The 12,733-nt window shown below is 39.0% G+C and overlaps 1 protein-coding gene across 1 annotated transcript; it reads left to right on the top strand.

Moving 5' to 3' along the window:
* Positions 1 to 4,727: 4,727 nt before the first annotated feature.
* LOC106612664 (vacuolar ATPase assembly protein VMA12) lies at positions 4,728 to 6,952 on the top strand. Its single transcript, XM_014214059.3, has 6 exons — positions 4,728 to 5,304; positions 5,398 to 5,471; positions 5,568 to 5,657; positions 5,806 to 5,848; positions 5,966 to 6,078; positions 6,166 to 6,952. Exons 1-6 carry the CDS (start codon positions 5,121 to 5,123, stop codon positions 6,259 to 6,261), a joined length of 600 nt encoding a protein of 199 aa, XP_014069534.3. The 5' UTR covers positions 4,728 to 5,120; the 3' UTR covers positions 6,262 to 6,952.
* Positions 6,953 to 12,733: the final 5,781 nt, after the last annotated feature.

Here is a 12,733-nt window from a genome sequence, read left to right as displayed (position 1 = left end):
GTCAGAACAGAATGTACCACCCTGCATCCCAGTGCTGGCTTGCCTTTGAAGCTAAGTTGGTCCTGGTCCGTCCCTGGATGGGAGACCAGATGATGCTGGAAGTGGTGTTGGAGGGCCAGTAGGAGGCACTCTTTCCTCTGGTCTAAAATAAAAATATCCCAATGCACCAGGGCAGTGATTGGGGACAGTAGCTTCGTCTCTGTGGACTCTAGGGGTGTTACCCCCGGCTAAATTCCAAATCTGCCCCCTCATACCATCCCCAGCTTCCAATTGGCTCATTCATCCCCCTGTAACTCGTTGCTGTAAATGTCGTTGCTGTAAATGAGAATGTGTTCTCAGTCATCTTACCTGGTAAAGGGTGCGTTCATAAATTCACTCTGGCTATCTACTCCAATTTCAGAGCAAACTCGTCTGAGTGTGCCAGAGCGCAGAATAACTGAGGAATTTACGAACGTGCAACACCTGTTGAATATGACCGGTGTCAGTAAACGTCGGCAAAAAAACATCATTAAATTGTTGCCAGCAGCACAGTTACAGACACCAATGCTTTAGATAACATGAAAACAGCCTAACCAGCTCTTCTAGGGCGAGTAAAATGGTCAGAGTGGGGTGTTCTTTCATTTGTGTCTGGAAGTAGCTAGCAAGCAAGCTTGCCAACTTCAGCCTGTTAGCTTGGGTGCTTTACTGCCGCTGTGAGGTCAGAACGCTCAGATCAACCCTACTCCTTGGCCAGAGAGTCCAGCATGCGTTTTGAACGCTCCAAGAGCAAAACACTCTGAATTTATGAACAGACAATCTGACAACGCTATGAATTTAAGAACACCAAGAGCGCACTCTGAGTGCACTCTGGCACTCCAGGGTGAATTTACGAACACCCACAAAATAAGGGTTAAATAAATAAAATGCAATGTACAGTAGTAGAAATAATAGAAGGAGCTATGTCGAGAATATAGTATTCAAATACACAGTACAAAACACCATGGCAAAAGAATCGCAGGAAGTTAGCTTACGGACCAGTATCCAGAATATAAATACACTATATATACAAAAGTGTAGGAACACCCCTTCAAATTAGTGGATTCGGCTATTTCAGCCACACCCATTGCTGACGGGTGTATAAAATGGAGCACACAGCCACGCAATCTCCATAAACAAGCATTGACAATAGAATGGCCTTATTGAAGAGCTCAGGGTCTTTCAACATGGCACTGTCATAGGATGCCACCTTTCCAACAAGTCAGTTTGTCAAATTGATCCCCTGCTAGAGCTTGCCCGGTCAATTGCTGTTATTATGAAGTGGAAACGTCTACTGTAGGAGCAACAACGGCTCAGCAGCGAGGTGGTAGGCCACACAAGCTTACAGAACAGGTCCGCTGAGTGCTGAAACGCATAGCGCATAAAAATTGTCTGTCTTCGGTTGCAACACTTACTATCCAGTTCCAAACTTCCTCTGGTTGCAACGTCAGCACAATAACTGTTCGTCGGGAACTTCATGAAATGGCTTTCCATGGCAGAGCAGCGTCAGCTGGAGTGGTGTAAAGCTCGCTGCCATTGGACTCTGGAGCAGTGGAAATGCGTTCTCTGGAGTGATGAATCACGCTTCACCATCTGGCAGTCCGACGGACAAATCTGGGTTTGACAGATACAAGGAGAACGCTACCTGCTCGAATGCTTCGTGCCAACTGTAAAGTTTGGTGGAGGAGGAATAATGGTCTGGGGCTGCTTTTCATGGTTCGGGCTAGGCTCCTTAGTTCCAGTGATGTGATGATCTCCTGTTTTTTAGTTTATAGTTTTTTGAAGGGGTAAGGGGGTGTTCTCTAGATGATTCTATCAGCCAGTAGGGATGTATATGCAAATATATTAACATTTGTATAACCATGCCCACACAGTTCGACTGAGCATTTCAGTGGCCCAAGGAGGATCAGGGAAATACGTTAGTTATATATATATATTTTTAAATAAAACACACAGTGACTTATTATACATAAAATGACGATTTAAAGAAAGGAAAACTAAGTGGGGCTTTAATTATTAATCATTAATTTCAAGGCATTGTCATTGAACTAGCTTCATTATTTTATTTCCCCTGAAATTAACCACAATGCAAAGTGGTAAGGAAATCGAAATAATAGCTATATTTGAAAACAATACCTGCACAAAAATCAACACAATAATTATTTCCACTACATGTATACAAATACTGTATATTATTAACTGTGTTTGAAATTACAGTATTTTTTTATTTGTTATTTTATATATATATATATATATATATATATATATATATATATATATATATATATATATGTATGTTTATTCATAATATCTACAACTGTCACGTTTGTTGTACGAAGGAAACCAAGGTGCAGCGTGGTTGGCAAACATTTTTTTCCTTTATTTAAAAAAAAATCTTTATTTTAACAGGGAAAACAGACTGAGACCTGGATATCTTTTACGGCTGTGCCCTGTGTAAACATGTTGACATGTACAGTTTTAGGCATACAGACAAGAACATTTCAAACATACAAAACAAAGACACAAAAATTAAAAATGAACACCGGCAAAATAAAAAACTACAACAAACCGAACGTAAAGTCTTGCAGGCTTCTAACAGCTATACAAAAACAAGATCCCACAAAACCCCAGTGGGAAAAGGCTGCCTAAATATGATCCCCAATCAGAGACAACAAAAAACAGCTGCCTCTGATTGGGAACCATATCAGGCCAACAGAGAAATAGAACATAGATATACATAATCTAGAATGCCCACCCAAATCACACCCTGACCTAACCAAAATAGAGAAATAAAAGGGCTCTCTACGGTCAGGGCGTGACAACAACTGACATTCCTACATCAAACATGTCTAACAAAACAAAACACAGGTATAAACAAGAAAATAATAAATACATATAAAAAATAAAATATATAAATAACCCAAAAATATATATAAGAAATAATTGTAAAAAATAACAACAATTCTAGTGCAATTTTATTCACTCAGAAAAACATCTCATTATGATGATGTTATTATTTTTGTTATTCACTAAGGATAATAATTTTGGTATAGAATTATGGAATTTTTGTTTGTGTATAAAGTATTTGGCAACAAAAATTTAAAAAAAATCACAATCATTTCAATGGTCTTGTTATCATTGCTATAGTAACATATATCCTTCATGTCAAAAACATGGGTAGTGTTCAAAAAGCTAAATAAGTATTCTGCAAGGTTTCCCCCAAAATCTATCACAGATTGACATTCATAGAACAAATGAGTTAGATTTTTGCCTTCTTTTTCACAGAAAACGCAGATATCATCAGTAGCCACAAATTTGGACAACATAGAATTACATGGATAGATCTTATGTAGAATCTTAAAGTGTACTTCCTTAAATTTGCTTGGTATACAATATTTGTAAGGCATCAACCAAGCTTTTTTCCAGACAATGTCAGATGGTTCCGTGAATGGAAAATTTGTCTTATGTATTTATTACAACAAGATTTCTCAAGTAAGCCCTCGCCTTCCAATCTGAGTTCTGGATAAACTCTGTGATCATTACCAAAGCTAAGATGAGTTTTCATTAGTGTAGTTAGACCACTGGGAACGGCTTTGATCACAGAAATAAACTCTCTGAAAGGTATTGGAATCTTATTCAATGTTATAAATTGTTCATATGCAAGAATATTACCCGTTGTCAAAAACATCAAGAACAAAGTCTATATTCCTCTCATGCCCGCTGGGGTAGAACAATGACTTACAGTTATATCTGAATTATTACACCACAAAAAAAGCTTTATGTGGGGAAAAAATGTGCAGGAAACATATTTTCCAGGACATTAAAGCTTTTTGGTGGAACCTAGCCAATTTAGCGGGTAATCTATCAGGAATATAATTACCATTCAGTAAAAATTGAAGACCTCCCAACTTATTAAAAACATTGTTTGGAATGAAATACCAAATTGAATTTGTATTGATCAAACATCTTTTCAACCAATTGATCTTGAAAGTGTTATTTATGTCAACAAAATCCAACACTTCCAGACCTCCTTCAGCTCTTTTATTTGAGAGGACTGACTCTTTTAGTTTGTGAGACTTATTTTTCCAGATGAAGTCAAGAAAGGTCTTGTTGATCTCTTTACAGGTAGAGGGATTTACAAATAAAGATAATGTGGGGTACACAAAGCGAGACAGTCCCTCTGCTTTGGACAGAAGTACTCTACCAAGTATAAAAAGATCCCTTTGTAGACAATTATTAAATATATTCTTGGTTTTCTTAATTTTAGGAGAGCAATTCATACGTTGTCTGTTTTTTTGACAAATGTTTTCCTAAATATTTAACACAGTCCTGTACAGGAATATTTTTCTATTTCTTTATCATCAGAGTCATATAAACATAAGATTTCACATTTAGAAACGTTTTAATCCAGATGCAATAGAGTGTGCAGTGATAGCATTAAGAGCATGGACGACCAGGTCTTTGTCTTTAAAAAAAAAAATAGTAGTATCATCAGCCAGTTGGGACATTTAGATTTCTCTGTTAAAAATGGATAAGCCATGTGGATTTACATTATTCAGAATATCTAGAGATAGAAGTTCCACTACCAAGAGGAATAAAAATGGCGTACACTTCTGTTGATACTGAATATTTTGGATGTATTAAGGTTCAGTAACACAGTATTTAAAAAACATTTTTTTTTGTGGAAGTAGCCTCGTACGTCAGATCCTGTCACAAGGTGAACATAGATGCTTCAAAGACAGCTTTCTCTCTCCTGTCGTTACTTCTAGTTACTAAAATTAGCTAAACTCTCATCGTTATCGGACAATTTAAAATGGGTAGTTGATACAATGATTAGATTAATACTAAATGTATCCATTTGTGAAGAATTGGGAATGGATCATCTGTATAAACTGCCAACGTTTGCTCCTGGTCTTAGGTTTGCTAGCTAATGTTGTTAGCTATACTTGTAGCCAGAGCATTCTCTACTTGTAGCTAGCTAGATCAGCTGGCTAACTCTGCTCGGCCAGCTACGGGCGAACAACAACTAGCTAATCCAGCCACTTGTCAGCACAGTTCATTGTAACTAACTACATAAATCTGACAGTTAACGTTAGCTATAGAGAATGGCGTCGTCATTTGTGATTGGAAACACATTTCGAGAGAGGGTAAGAGACTTGCTGGAGAAGGATGAGGCTTCAGTTCCAACAGAACTACAGAAAGAATTGGAAGATATTCTTCAACAGGAGCAACCATCAACTCTGTCTTTCAGAACTGCAAGAAAACTTCATAAATGTCTGCTAGACAATGGTATGTATAAACACAGTTATATAAACATAGTTGCAAAGGTCATACATTTCACGAATTAAGTACTAGCCTATGTGTACTTTATCTTCCTCTCAGGTCAACCCTTCTACCTTCATGAGTTGTTGGAGGACAGCTCATTGCACCTGCCTAAGGTTGAAACGCCCCCCAGAGTAAGTGAGACCTCGATGTATGGTTATTCCTTCAACCCCTTCATTTGATCTCCGCCATGAGGACTACACTAAAGCGTTACACCCTCTTTGTGACAGAACCCTGTGCTCGTGGCTCGTCTGCAGCGAATCAGAGCCAAGTTGGCCAATGAAGAATACAACAGGATCACACGGAATGTAAACACTCAGGTGAATTGCACAGTCCACACTCAGCATGTAGCCTACTGTACGTATTGGATTGACACATGGCAGCCAGCCTAAATATATGATAGCGTTTAGTGTTTTGGTTGTTGATTCATGCGAGTACTTCTCTCTCTCCCCCCCCCCCCCCCCCCAGCAAATGAATCGTCGGGAGACATTGGCGGACTTTGGGAGAGAAGGTTGCTATGGGTTTCAAACATTTGCATGCAAATAGTCTCTTAAGATTGTCACTATCGTCTCCATCTACCTTTTCCTCAACCCTCCCTCCTCTAATGTTGACGTGTGTGTGTGTCTAGTGCGCTCAGCAAAAGCTGCTGTTGTGACGGTCTTAAACTTCCTAGTGACAGTGGTGGCGACGTTCGCCTGCTCCTATCTCGGCAGTCAATACCTCTTCACAGAGACAGCGGCGGTAAGAATCCATACAAAGATCCCTCACATTTCAAACCCCTGTTTAAGAATCAGTATCTTTGTTGACATATTTGATTGTGTGTTTCAGAGGGTGATATCTGCAGTGATTGCTGCGTCCGTAGTTGGCCTGGCAGAGCTGTATGTTCTGGTACGGACCATGGAGGGAGAGCTAGGAGAACCATAGCACCAGTCTGTGTTCTAATCAACAGAACACATTGCTGGAGAACTATGCCCTTACCTGACCCACCAGTGGACTTCAAAACAGAAATCAAAGGGGTTACATTTACATTAGTCATTTAGCAGACACTCTTATCCAGAGCGACTTACAGGAGCAATTAGGGTTAAGTGCCTTGCTCAAGGGCACATAGACAGATTTTTCGCCTAGTCAGCTCGGGGATTCGAACCAGCAACCTTTCCGATACTGGCCCAACCTCTTAACCGCTAGGCTACCTGAATGGAAGTTAATGTACAGCTTTGACTTAACCCCAAAACTAGTGATAAGAATTGTCCAATGTTATTCATGAATTGAAAACGGATTAGAGTGAAGATCTTGAATGTGACCCAGATGTAAAAGTTGTTTGTGCTTTACCATCGTTGCTTTATCATGATGATGTTGACTCCGTGTTTCCCAGCTCATTTATTTACTAATGTGCACTGAACAAGTTGGGATATTTATCTATTTATTTCCGTCCATTTAGCTTTTATAGGACCTGTTAAAAGAACATGTAGGATCATTTCCTACTAGGAGGGATCAGGGATTTTTTCATACAATAGTTTATTCATACTGTACTTTACACTCCTTCAGTGTGTTTCTGTCTACTCAATATTGTTTGTCTTCTCAATAAAATTTGCGGCCATGTAATTACAAACTCTAAGATCAGTTTGGTTCAATGTAAAAAAAAAATATATATATATATATATATACACACACACATACATACAGTACCAGTCCAAAGTTTGGTCACACCTACTTATTCAAGGGTTTGTCTTTATTTGTACTGTTTTCTACATTGAAGAATAATAGTGAAGACATCAAAACTATGAAATAGCACATATGGAATCATATAGTAACCAAAACAGTGTTAAACAAATCAAAATACATTTTAGATTCTTCAAAGTAGTCATCAAGGCAAAGGGTGGCTATTTGAAGAATCTCATATAAAATATATTTTGATTTGTTTAACACTGTTTTGGTTACTACGTGATTCCATATGTGTTATTTCATAGTTTTGATGTCTTCACTATTATTCTACAATGTAGAAAACTGTAAAAATAAAGAAAAACCCTTGAATGAGTATGTGTGTGTGTGTGTGTGGACACAAACCCCCCTCTATGGTTAGGCTTGAAGTTTTGAGCTGCTTCATAACAATTCTTGATAAGTCCCACTTTACCCTTACATTGATCTTATTAGCCCTGGTAATATTAGGGATATTCCATGTTCTATTGGAAATAAAATAAAGTTGTTTTTGTCCATTGTACCTGTCCATTTACAGTAAATTGAGGCAAGTGGTAAACTTTGAGTAACAATTGTCTCACATCAGACTGAGTACAGTTAACACATTCACATTATGAAAGGCTTATCACTTCTATTCATGCCAGTAGTAGCCTATACTTGGGCTAGAAAAACTCACAGGCAGTGTCTTTGGAGAATAGGGTTGTTTATGAATAGTGAAGATATTATTCCAGCCAGCTTCCCAAAGTCAGTCCTGGGGCCCCCCTGGGTGAACCTTTTGGTTTTTGCCCTAGCACTACACAGCTGATTCAAATAATCAAAGCTTGGTGAGTTGGTTATTTGAATCAGCTGTTTAGTACTAGGGCAAAAGCACCCAGGGGAGGCCTCAGGACTGAGTTTGGGGAAGCCTGTTCGAGCATCCAGCTACCTGCTTCCAGATGTGGCAGACAGTATTGTCTTCAACTGCCAATCGGCACTTATCTGTTTCGAGGTGAATTAGAGAGAAAGATGGATTTTACAGGCCACAAACAAACAAACCAATTACAGTTACCCTAGGAGCTGTGTAGTACTTAAATCCCTTCCATGACAACACATATCTCTTTTCGTGATTCAAAATCATTTTAATACGATATCTGACTTCGGCTTGTGTTATGATTTCCCCCCCACCTATACTACATCTCTGGACAATTTCCTTTCATATCAGTTGAAAGATTAAAGGATGTAACTACATCTGGAATATAAAAAAAAGTATCTCAAAGATCTGAGATTTGACACCCAGATTAAGGGTTTATTGAAAGATTATTTGGTATTAAAGATTATTATGATATGGAGAGATCACTGTCCAGCAGGCTGGGGTGAACTGTCATAGTGCTCTTGTCATATCTTGACTGTATTACTCACATGTAATACTTCACTGGAGACCTTAAACCCAGCTAGAATTAAAGAGCTGGTAAGCTGATAGACGCTGAGCTTCAGTTTTAATTTATTTCTTATTATTCATTTTTTTCTCTGTCCAACCCATATTATTGGAAAAAAGTGTTTTTATTTGGAAAATAATTATTTCTGTCATGGTATCTTGCCACAAGAAATCATTTTAATCAGGATATTTTGAAAGATAATACTCCCTGGAAACATTAAATGTTGAATCAAATCCGCCTAGAATGAATAACAGACCAAATGGGTCTATGAGAGATGATTCTATGTCAGATAGAATACAAATACCTCAGTAAACAACTATGTAGCATTACAGTATGTAATGCATATGGGTCCTCTTGTACTCAGCAGAAAGCTGCTTGTCCATCAAAGACCCTACAAAATAAAACTATGAGAGGGCTATCCTATAGGTAACCCTATCTCTGTAACCATATATTATGTTATTTAACTGTTTTAAAAAGGTCATATTAAACTTCTAGTCAATCATTACTATGGTGAAATAAATCAATGTATTCCTCTTTGGATGAAGTAAACGATTATTATGATTATTCACAAGCTAATGAAAGACACAAGACATAAGATTCACACATTTAACAACAAAATAAAAACAAAATGTTACAATTGGTCACAAATTCTGCCAATGTGGAGAGACAGACAACACACATACAGTGCCTTCAGAAAGTATTCACACCCCTTGATCTTTTCCACATTTTCTTGGGTTACAGCCTACACACAATACCCCATAATGTCAAAGTGGATTTATGTTTTTAGAAATGTGTACAAATTAATTAAAAATGAAACGCTGAAATGTCTTGAGTCATTTAACCCCTTTGTTATGGCAAGCCTAAACAAGTTCAGGAGTAAAAAAGTGCTCAACAAGTCACATAATAAGTTGCATGGACTCACTCTGTGTGCAATAATAGTGTTTAACATGATTTTTGAATGACTACCTCATCTCTGTACCCCACGCATACAATTATCTGTAAGGTCCCTCAGTTGAGCAGGGAATTTCAAACACAGATTCAACCACAAAGACCAGGGAGGTTTTCCAATGCCTCGAAAAGAAGGGCACCTAAAATAAAAAAGCAGCCATTGAATATCGCTTTGAGCATGGTGAAGTTATTAATTACACTTTGGGTGGTGTATCAATAGATCCAGTCACTACAAAGATATAGGCGTCCTTCCTAGCTGAGTTACTGGAGAGGAAAGAAACTGCTCAGGGATTTCAGCATGAAGCCAATGGTGACTTTAAAACAGTTACAGAGTTTAATGGCTGAGATAGGAGAAAACTGAGGATGGATCAACAACATTGTAGTTACTCCACGATACTAAACTAAATGACAGAGTGAAAAGAAGGAAGCCAGTACATAATACAAATATTTCAAAACATGCATTTGTTTGCAATAAGGCACTAAAGTAAAACTGCAAAAAATGTGGCAAAGAAATGTACTTTATGTCCTGAATACAAAGCATTATGTTTGGGGCAAATCCAACACAACACATCACTCAGTTCCACTCTTCATATTTTGAAGCATGGTGATGGCTTCATCATGTTATGGGTATGCTTGTAATCGGCAAGGACTAGGGAGTTTTATTTAGGATAAAAAGGAACAGAATAGAGTTAAGCACAGGCAAAATCCTGAAGGAAAACCTGGTTCAGTCTGCTTTCCAACAGACCCGGGAGACAAATTCACAGGAGAAGGCCAAATGTACACTGGAGTTGCTTATCAAGATGACATTGAATGTTCCTGAGTGGCCTAGTTACAGTTTTGAATTAAATCGTCTTGAAAATCTATGGCAAGACTTGAAAATGGCTGTCTAGCATTGATCAATAACCAATTTAACAGCTTAAAGTATTTTAAGAATAATGTGCAAATATTGTACCATCCAGGTGTGCAAAACTCAGAGACTTACCCAAAAAGACAGCTGTAATCCTTGCCAAAAGTGAGTCTAACATACAGTATTTTGACTCAGGGGTGTGAATACTTATGTAAATGTTATATTTCTGTATTCCATTTTCAATAAAATTGCTAAAATGTCTAAAAACATGTTTTCACTTTGTCATTGTGGGGTATCGTGTGTAGATGGATGAGAAAAATAATAATATTTAGTCCATTTTGAATTCAGGCTGAAACACAAAATGTGGAAAAAGTCAAAGGGTGTGAATACTTTCTGAAGGTACTGTATTGGGCAAGTGGTATAGCCTAGTGGTCCCACATCTGTTTGTGTTGTCTTGCCAACTCATGGCAAGACAGCACCACCAGAGCTGGGACAACAAGGCTATAGGTAAGCAGGGACAGGACATTAGAACTCCAGGAAGTTGGTGACAATAGCAGCATTATAGATCAGGTCTGAGATGTATCCGATGGAGGTCTGAGGGCCCACCTGAGGATGATGACCCTGTCCTTGTGTCACATCCCAGTACATCTGCTGTGGATGGGAGGGGACAACCTGGTCCACTGAGGTTTGGTGACCATATCTGGCCTGTGACCCAGCTAGAGTCTGTAGATTAAAGTTCCTATACCCTGAAGTGCCCACACAGGGCTGGTTGAACCCATCCCGGTATGGCCGTGTGGAGTGTGCTTGCCTTCCAATGGGTGCAGTGGTAGTAGCAAGAGATCCCAGGTGAGATCGGCGGTCTTCCTCCCACAGTAGGGATTCTGCCAGGTTTGGGGAGACGGGTGTAGGCGTATGAGACACAGGGTTGCTGTAGAGACGGATCCAGTCGGAGTAGAACTGCTGACCATCGTCGCACTGAATCTGGTCTGGTCGGAACATCTCCCCCATTGTGGTTGCAGTGAAGGAGGGACCAGGGGAGGGGACCACTGGGATAGGTTGGCACGTTGCACCTCCTCTTCCAGAAGTAGGCTTAGTTGATTTGGTGAGTCTTCCACTCTTGATACTTCTTGCCCGTCTGTTTTGGAACCACACCTATGAACAATGAGTAGAGTCAGGTAAATATGTTGTTCTAGCCTAAATGCATAGATATATACAGAAAGTGTAAATAACTCACTTTTAGTTATAATCACTGCACAAACCTGTATCTTGCTTTCTGCTAGATGCGTATGTGTGGCCAAGCGTTCACGGAGAGTGATGTCTGGGTACGGCGTCAGAGCGAAAGCTTGTTCCAACTCAGACAATTGTGCGCGACTGAAGATGGTTCTTTTGCGCTTCCTTTGGCCCTCTGTACACCCGCTTCTCTCAGGTTCGGGTGATGAAAGTCCATTGTCATTCCTTACGTCTTAACAACAACAAAAACCAAAAATGTGAGAAATTGGCCAAACATATGGTTCATTGATGATTATTTAAGCAGTCCAAAATACCGGTATAGCGTTCTAAAATTATTCAAGACAATTATTAAACGAAATGTACCGTATGTTTTCGTTTTCTTTTCATCTGCATTTCTGTTTATATCAATGGATATCTTTCTATATGTTAGGACTTTGTTTTTGTTTGTTTCTTTGTGCTCTATTTATTTTAGGCAAAATCTAGACAGAATATTGACAATATAATTAATAAATGCTATTCATAATAAAATAATCCTAAAGGAAACTATAAAAGTCAATAAACAAATATAACTGTCACTATTGTAACATTTTTTTACGTTGATGGTAAGCTTTTACGAATAGGGCTACAGCCTGAACATTTGAAAACTATTTACATAGCCTACCTTTACATTGACCTTGGTCTCCAAAATGTGCTGTAAAATCCATCTCTTTCTGGTCAGTCAGTCTGTGTGCAGTGAATTCATGATTGATGAAGAGAGACATAATTCTACAGCTCGGTCTGTTGATGCGTAAATGATGCGCTCAGTGCTGGGTAGCGGTGCCCTCTTATAGCGGGAACTCCCATCTCAATCCCATACCGCCCACGGTCCACTCCAAATTAATCTGGGCACGTTCAGGTGTTATAGGCCTATAGTGGAGCCTAGTGCCCACCTCTCTAATCCTGAATTGCAGATGGTGACGTTGCCACGAATTGACAAGAAACAGATGAAAGCAGCAATGGTGTATAAACCCGCTGTTTCCGCTGTCGCTATTGTCTGACACTCCCTGTGTCAGACTGTCAGATTTCATCCCAGGGCAATCGACTGCAAAGAGGAACCCCGTGGAGGTTAGAGCGCAGGGCAGGCAGACCTTGTTGGACGCACAAAGTCAATCTACATAGGCCTAATGTATCCTACCATGTTCACTGCGAGAGTCATATTTGTTATTTAGCCCTCCATTTGCTGTTAGGATGAACGAAAAGTAAACTATAGCCTAACTATTAT

This window comes from Salmo salar, chromosome 09 (genome assembly GCF_965601325.2).
Source record: "Salmo salar chromosome 09, fSalSal1, whole genome shotgun sequence".
Classification (NCBI taxonomy): domain Eukaryota; kingdom Metazoa; phylum Chordata; class Actinopteri; order Salmoniformes; family Salmonidae; genus Salmo; species Salmo salar.
This window is presented reverse-complemented; position numbering and strand designations above follow the sequence as displayed.

Bases quoted from the DNA above. Each gene is read 5' to 3' on its own strand.
- LOC106612664 (XM_014214059.3), top strand. From the start codon at position 5,121: ATGGCGTCGTCATTTGTGATTGGAAACACATTTCGAGAGAGGGTAAGA. The intron at 5,305-5,397 runs GTATGTATAAAC...TCTTCCTCTCAG, and splicing joins TAAATGTCTGCTAGACAATG to GTCAACCCTTCTACCTTCAT. The intron at 5,472-5,567 runs GTAAGTGAGACC...TCTTTGTGACAG, and splicing joins AGGTTGAAACGCCCCCCAGA to AACCCTGTGCTCGTGGCTCG.